This window comes from Miscanthus floridulus, chromosome 4, assembly GCF_019320115.1.
Source record: "Miscanthus floridulus cultivar M001 chromosome 4, ASM1932011v1, whole genome shotgun sequence".
NCBI lineage: Eukaryota > Viridiplantae > Streptophyta > Magnoliopsida > Poales > Poaceae > Miscanthus > Miscanthus floridulus.
In genome coordinates this window covers 73,374,835-73,382,349 of record NC_089583.1, presented here as the reverse complement: position 1 = coordinate 73,382,349, position 7,515 = coordinate 73,374,835, and the positions used below count along the sequence as shown (strand labels likewise).

At 45.6% G+C, this 7,515-nt stretch overlaps 2 protein-coding genes across 3 annotated transcripts; one reads left to right on the top strand and one right to left on the bottom strand.

Annotated features, from left to right (window-relative positions):
• The first annotated feature begins 1,238 nt into the window (after positions 1-1,238).
• Positions 1,239-3,613, top strand: LOC136551729 (uncharacterized). 2 transcript variants are annotated; one of them, XM_066543270.1, is made up of 6 exons: positions 1,239-1,328; positions 1,676-1,876; positions 1,957-2,231; positions 2,301-2,519; positions 2,603-2,918; positions 3,004-3,613. In XM_066543270.1, exons 3-6 carry the CDS (start codon positions 2,103-2,105, stop codon positions 3,516-3,518), a joined length of 1,179 nt encoding a protein of 392 aa, XP_066399367.1. In that variant the 5' UTR covers positions 1,239-1,328; positions 1,676-1,876; positions 1,957-2,102; the 3' UTR covers positions 3,519-3,613. The 2 variants fall into 2 exon arrangements, with proteins under 2 accessions (XP_066399367.1, XP_066399366.1); XM_066543269.1 differs by lacking the exon at positions 1,239-1,328 and having other exon boundaries at positions 1,433-1,876.
• Positions 3,614-5,210: 1,597 nt separating this feature from the next.
• On the bottom strand, positions 5,211-6,212 carry LOC136551728 (uncharacterized). The gene is made up of 3 exons (XM_066543268.1): positions 5,960-6,212; positions 5,656-5,739; positions 5,211-5,579 (listed from the first exon to the last, which is right to left on the bottom strand). The coding sequence occupies exons 1-3, from the start codon at positions 6,176-6,178 to the stop codon at positions 5,250-5,252; spliced, it is 633 nt and encodes a 210-aa protein (XP_066399365.1). The 5' UTR covers positions 6,179-6,212; the 3' UTR covers positions 5,211-5,249.
• Between the last annotated feature and the right edge of the window lie 1,303 nt (positions 6,213-7,515).

Genomic DNA, 7,515 nt, shown 5'->3' with positions numbered 1-7,515 from the left:
TATCTCAACTATAACAGTAGACCTCAAATCAGGATCTTTACTTTTGCAAGTGTGTTACGTGTGGAACCACATATAGAATCAAATGAGAAATAAACACAACAAAAAAGTAGGGACCTTAACGAAGAGTCCTCATGAACGAGAGCCGAGGGGGATTATTTCAGGACCTCTCCCTGCTTGTTGCACCTGTATTTTTTTTCGATTCTTTAAATATAGCTTTAGATGTCCAAGTAGAGGCTCTGTCTGGAATGTGGTGTATGATTTTAGCCATACCCTATCTGGGTACCTAACCACGGTAGGAATGTTAGAGACCATGCCAGAATGAAGAACGTATGGGCATAACTAGGTGTGAATTTAGGTCGGGGTCCGAGTTTGATCCCGATAGCATTCTATAATTTTCTAAAAATATATATTATTTATCTTTAATATTTATAGTTTGCCTGATTCTATTTTAATGGAGCTGATCCGGTGTCACGTCGGTTTCAAATTCATTTTATTTTCATTTAAGCTCTTGCCAATATATATTGTCCTGTCCTTTGCCCTGTTCGTTTAGCTGATAAGCCATGGCTGAAAGTACTGTTAGCTGATTTGTTATGAGAGAAAAATATTGTTCGTTGGCTGAAAAAGTATGGCTTATAAACTAAGCAAACATGGCCTTGTTTCTGTGAACACATAAATGGTAGTATGAATGTAGAGGTAGCTTCGTACCGGCAGCTAAAACTGAGTATATACCGAAAGAAATAAAGGAAAAGTATATCGTGTACTACAATTTGGGGAAAAAAATTGGGTGAGCGACGGGTCCATTAAACCACCCATACGCCCCTAGGCTGGATCATCGACACGTGGCGAAGATAACAAATCAAGCGCTCAACATGGTGCTGCGCTTGGAGCCGAGCCGATGACCGAGCCTGCACGTCGCTACGCCCGAATTTTTTACTTTTTGGCTCTTTTTTCGAAAGTTTCTCTCAAATAGACCCCTGGCGGAATAAATTCTAGAAATGGACCCTTGGCTCGGCGTCAGAGTGAGTGGCGCCGAGCTCGGCGCCACGGTGACTGGCGCCGAGCTCCTGGCCACGGGCAAACGGCCTGCAAGGGGCTCGGCGCCAGAGTGGATGGCGCCGAGCTCGACGCCGCAGATCTTGGCGCCGAGCTCGGCGCCACTCACTCTGGCGCCGAGCTACCTGCATTTAACCCCCGCCCAGCCTTCTTCCCTGAGCGTTCTTCCTCTTCTTTCTCCTCGGGTTTTTTTTCTCGCCACTTCATCCTACCTCACGAATCGACATATTGGACCTTGAAAACCTTGATTTGATCCGTAGATCTTCGAGAGCAAGGTATACTCGCTCACCTCCTTGTTTTTCTCATATAGATTCGGTACATATTAGTCGGATTTTTGAACCTAAGAATCGTCATCACTTAGGGTTTCATTGTATCCCTCAATATATGTATTATACAACCGTAGGTTCATTTCAAGGCGTGAAAAATGCTAGCAAACCAAGCCGCATGTAGTTATGTTATGGGTTTATTGTTGTGGATGAAATGAGAAACCCTAGGTTTAGGGTATAATGTTAACTGCTTTTGGTTCTTATAACGAAATTGATTGTATTGTAGTTATGGTTCTCATTGATATTTTGTTGTGATGTTTTTATTTATGTTTGCTAAATTACATCCTATTTGTTAGATGCAAGAAATGTTTCGGGAGGAGTTTTGGCGAAAACGGGGTCGTCCTCGCGAATTATACCCCGACGCGTCTAGCAAAGATGCCCCTGTTCCCCCTGACCTTCCTGTCCCTAACTGTGATTGTGGTTTCCCGGCCCATGTTTTTCAATCGAAACATCCGGACACAGCCGCGCGTTGCTTCTACACATGTAGTCGGTTTAATGTAAGAAATTATTTGTACTATCCTTTTTCTTTATTTGTTTAAGTATGGTACTAATATATTATTGGAATCTCGTTGTGTAGGACCATGAGAGGTGCTTTTTCTTTCAGTGGATCGATGGTGCAGAAAAGTTTGATCCTAGGTACCTCTTTTTCGACGATTGGTTTAGAGGGAGACATCCACGTGAGCACTTCAAGCGGTGGGTTCCACCCCCCCTAACCCTCCGGCAATGACGGCTAAGGAGAAGCACCTAGCCGCCGTTAGACGACTCGAGGAACCTCCTCTGTGCGATTGCGGAGATCGAGCTGTGATAAACCCTGAGAATACGTTGGAGTTTGTGTGTCCAAACAAGCATGAAGTAAGTGCAAAGTGTATGTGTTAAAATCTTGAGCTATATGTGTTTATGTACTAATGTCTCATTATTTAGGTGTATTCAATGGCGAAGTGTCGTTTCAAGGAGTGGTTGTATGGTCCTAAGAACCAATGGGCGGAAGAACCGCGGAGGGTTAAGGAAAAGAAGAAAGAACGTGTAATCTACAAAGCACCTCCTGTCATGTGCGAATGTGGTGTAAAATCCAACTATGGCCTAGTCCCTTCGGAGCTTGGAATAGGTCATTATTGCGGCCATATGATTGAGTATGATGAGGTTTGTTATAATTCTGGTAAACATGAAATCGTATTTTGTTTGTTTTCCTAATACATATATGATATAATATTTGTTTTGAACAGAGTACTAGGAAATGCAGTTGGGAATGTTATGATGGTCAAGCTAAGTTCTTGGATGAACTGAAGAAGAGGCAAGTAATTGCACGGAAGAGGGGATATGGACCTGACTACGTCAACCTATTCGTTAAACATCACAAAGAAAAGATGTGTGAGTTTGCTAGACAGCGCGGTATTTGTAACCCGATCGATGTTGGGCTTAACAAATGGGGATTGGAGAGGCGAACGACGTTAGAGGAGGAGAGGGCAAGGAATGAGGCAAGGGAGGAGACAAGAGTACAGATGCAGGTCTTGGACGAGCATGTTGCTACATTATGTGCCAGTGAGTGCTTGAAAACCTTTTTTCGTTGCCTGGTTTTAAATGTAATATTATCGAGTTGCTAACTGATTGCATTTTATACATCAAGGGATTGGTTGCAGCGGAGAACATGCTGCAGAGGTGGCTCGTGCAAGATATGAGGAGAAGAAGTTAGATGCCCATAGATCACGAGCTGGTCGCACCGTTCAATCATCGATTGTGCTGTGTGATGATGGAGACGAGGATGAGGACGACACTGGCAGACTGAGTGAGCTCATTGCTTTAGCAGAGGCGGGCATACAGGCGCAGGAGGCTGACGACGACACAGGCAGACTGAGCGAGCTCATCTCTCTAGCAGAGGCGGGCATTCAGGCGCAGGAGGCTGACGACGACACTGGCAGACTGAGCGAGCTCATCGCCCTAGCAGAGGCAGGCTTACAGGCAGAGGAGGATGACGACGCGTTCTTCACTCAGGCCGCAGCGGCCGCAGACGAAGCGGAGGCCGCTTACTACAAGCGACAGGCAGGTGAGAGCAACGCAGTTGAGCCTAGCCGCAGCAACAGGGTTGTAGTAGAGGACTGGTACTCGGATGATGAGTTGCTTACTCAGTACGTTTCAGATTGAGGATTTGGAAGTGCATTTGCCCCTTTGTCTACTGTCGGCACTTAGTTATACTATTAATATGTTGTGTAATATGACATAGTATCTAACTTTTCATTATGTGGTTGTTTTCATTATCAATGGTCTTAATATTCCGCTTAATGATACAGACTTATTTCTATTTGAACACGTGCTGCAAAAAACAGTTAACGACATACGATATTATAGAAATCAACACACGAAACACATTAAATGGCATGTGACTACAGGTACCGAACCTGGGTACATAGTTTTCTTTGACTAAACCTAACATGCCTTAGGTAATTAAACCATGCCTTCGGTAATTAAACCTAACATGCCTTAGATAATTAAACCTGGGATTCTCCACAAGAAAAACATAAACTCATCCTAGTAGTGTGGCCACATAGCAAATTGTGTTGCACCTTCTCCATAGTAGCCTCCCGTTGTTGGTGGTGGTGGTGGCGGGGGTGATGGGGGAGACCCCTTTTTCTTGTGGTTAGGGCAGGTGCAATATGGATCATTGCAGAGTGCCTCCTGTGAATCGGCACCATTGTTGTTGTCGTCCTGTTCGTCGTCCTTGTAACCGCTGCTAACTTCCCTTTCTAGATCGAAGATACGGTCTTGTAGGTAGTAGATGTACTCCGCATGCGGATAAATAGGTCGAGGATCGACCCACCTACTGAACCCACAGTTTTCTTCTGTCAAGGAAGACTACAAAAAGTATGTCGTGTAAGTGATATACAAGACAAACATATTGAAGAAACAAATAGTAAAAGAAATTACCCATGCTCGCGGGCATTTGAAGAAACGACGACCTCCATCTATTCCCTCGGTGAACATCTGCACTAGGCAGTCCTCACCATGCATGCATTTTGGCCACTCTTCTTTCCTTTCATCGTATCCTGTCAGTGGTGCCTCTTTGGTGAAATCACTTTTGCTCTCAACTGGAACCTCTCATAAAGAGCTTCCTCAAAGAAATCGGGACCAAGAGGACCCTCCCACCCCCAGGTAGTTTTCTTCCCCTTTCCTCTCCCTCTGGACGACCCTCCAGACATTGGTACTACAACGAAAGCAAATGCTGAGGAGTGTTCTTCTTCCTTATTATTTGTGTGAATGAGAGGGAGTGAGTGGTTATTTATAGGTCAAGAGGAGGAATGGAGGCCTGTCAATGTGCCATGTCAGCGATCCAGTGTGCCGCTTTACCTCAGCCCTTGGATCAAACAGTCATAAGATGGATGGTGGAGATAGAGTTTAGTTGTGCTTCCTTGCATGTTGTCCTTGCAGCTGAGAGGTCTATATCAGTGATGTGATAATTCGATGATGTCCGTGTATCTGAAAAAGTCTATATTTATTCTCTGAAAAGCATAGATTCTCTGAAATGCATAGATTCTTGTACACAGCGTATGTACAAATATTCCTGGATTATAAACGTAATAAATTTATAGTTAATCTGTGTACTACATTTGTGTCTTTGTACAAGTATAGTATGATTAAAGATTCACGCAAAAAATTCGCAAGATACGGTCTTGTATTAGAAGCATCCACAGTTACAAACAGAGACATCAATATATATTCTAAACATTTACTCATCCAACAAGCATAATGCAACCACAACGAATATCACAACTAACATAATATGTCATGCAAAGTACAAATAGTCCACAATATTCATACGGTCCCGAATAATTAAAGATAAGTAAATACAATAGTTCATAGTAACATCTACCACGTCCCTCACTGTCTCCTACTCTTGCCCCTACCCTTGTGACCCAGAGCGCTGGTGCCTAGAGTGTAAGGGTCACGGGGACGGCGTCGCCTAGTGCCTAGAGGCGGTGTAGGATAAGTCGATGGAGCGTCATGGAGCTGAGAGGGCCCAAGCTCATCGTGCCTCTTGTCCATGTCATCGTCGTCGTCGGCCTCCTCGTCCTCCTCCTCGTCCCCTGTAGCTGCTTGACTAGAGGAACCCAAGGCTCCTCTTCCTGCGGAAGGATCGTACACGTCATGCGTCGTGTTTGTCCTGCAACCACAACGACCAGCCGCACGGCGTAGACGACGTGACAGCCTCTGTTGTACAAAACAATGTTAAGTGAAAGAATATAACGTATTAATGATTTGTTTGAAAGAATATTTGTAATCTTACATCTAGGAAGCCAAGTATGTAGTCATCATTGACTCTAGGCCGAACGCGCTCGATCTCTTCAACTGAGCTTCTCAGTGTATTGCCCTGCAACAATGTTTTCAATATTAAGACTTCTGAACACCTAATGTATTACAAGGGTTATATATTTAGTTTTGTTTTCTTTTGTACAAGAATGTAACTTATTACAAGGGTTATACAGCGCGAAGGTTGCAATAACTACAATAGATAACTCCTAACGTCGGTCCAAGAACACCTAATGTATTGTTATGTAACTAAACGTAACAAAATAAGTCGATTGGCTTACCACTCTGTCCAAGATCGGTCCTGCCTCCACCTGCCTTCCTGCACGAGTGGACCGGTCGTACGTCGTGTCCTCATCGTCGGAGGACTCGATGTCGGCGTAGTCAGCTTCGGTCCACTGTAGTCTGAGCCTGCACCTTGTCGAACGCTGGTACCAAGCTTGGTACCGCCTGAACTCACGGTTCGTGTGCGGCTCGTTGTTGTCGTCCAGGTTGTCGTGCATCTCCTCCCATTCCTCAATGTAGGACTGGTGGTGCCTCTCCCTAGTCAAAAATCTTCTTGTTCCTCTGACGATCCAACCTGCACGTATGTCATCGTTACATTAATCCACGTACGTGGCACCATATTATAATAAATGGACCATCATCATGACTCATTTGAAATATCAAAACACTTACTTGTGTAAGTCAACGCCAGTCGAGAACATAGGCATAGGCCAAAGCTGTCTCACTCCAAATTGGCGTGCAACCCTATCTGGCAGGTGGTACTCGATAGCATAGAAGCAGATTAGAGGACACCTCATCCTATAGAAGTAGTCGTCGGCCCCACATACGGTGCTCAGCTGAAAAAGTAGTGCGTCCTCTCCACCATATGGCTCCCACTCTACCTGCATCATGTTCAAATAAGATGTTAGATGGTATACTAATCCTTTTAATAGGTGCATGGAAAATAAAATTTACTTACACTAGACGCCGTCAGCGAATCTAGCTCGTTCGTGTACTGAATGTACGCCCGGTCTATCCTCGTGTGCGAAACCCTGACCTGGTCCCAAAGGTACTGCCCACGTCGGCTGGCGACTTGGAGGCTGACCTTGGAACCACTCACGACGAGCCAGTACCTCTAGACGACCAACTGGAAAACGAGCCCACATCCACAGCTTGTAACAGGTACACGCATCCACCAAGTGACTGGGTTCGCCGTAGACCGACGACACCCCTCGCACAGCTGCCGGTATAGAAAACACAAGACTGCAGAGCCCCAGCTGTACTGACCCGCCTGGTCCCAGTTACTGAGGCAGTGGATCCACATCCAGGACGCATTGTCACCCGTCGCGTCTGGAAAGAGAACGCAAGCAAAAAGGTGTAGGATCCACGCCCGGCAGTAGTACACAACCGTCTCCTCATCTGCCTCCTCAGGGCACTGTGCGAACTCTGTACGTAGCCATGAGATGGGAACTCCTAGAAGTGCGAGCCCCTTGCTCGCCAAGCTCACGCCCAAGGAAGGCCTCCACTCGTGCTCTCCATCCCTCTGACCTGCACTGCCCGGTGACTGGGTTCCCATGAATCCTTAGGCCTAGCATCTTCTGACAGTCCTGAAGCGAGACTGTCATCTCCCCTGAAAGGTAGGTGGAAGCTGTGAGTCTCCGGCCGCCACCTATATTTAAGACCAAGGAAGATTACTTGTCAAACAGTCAATCGCATTAACAAATGGCCATGAATGGAGGCAATGATTCACTTTAATACCTGTCTACCAACGCAGTTATCGCCGCTGAGTTGAACTTGGGCAACCCACGATGAACCTGAAAGGAGATGACATCCAGGCCAGCTCTTTGCAGGAAAG

Bases quoted from the DNA above. Each gene is read 5' to 3' on its own strand.
- LOC136551729 (XM_066543270.1), top strand. From the start codon at position 2,103: ATGACGGCTAAGGAGAAGCACCTAGCCGCCGTTAGACGACTCGAGGAA. The intron at 2,232-2,300 runs GTAAGTGCAAAG...CTCATTATTTAG, and splicing joins TGTGTCCAAACAAGCATGAA to GTGTATTCAATGGCGAAGTG. The intron at 2,520-2,602 runs GTTTGTTATAAT...TGTTTTGAACAG, and splicing joins ATATGATTGAGTATGATGAG to AGTACTAGGAAATGCAGTTG.
- LOC136551728 (XM_066543268.1), bottom strand. From the start codon at position 6,178: ATGCACGACAACCTGGACGACAACAACGAGCCGCACACGAACCGTGAG. The intron at 5,740-5,959 runs GTAAGCCAATCG...ACATTGTTGCAG, and splicing joins GACCGATCTTGGACAGAGTG to GGCAATACACTGAGAAGCTC. The intron at 5,580-5,655 runs GTAAGATTACAA...TTTGTACAACAG, and splicing joins ACATACTTGGCTTCCTAGAT to AGGCTGTCACGTCGTCTACG.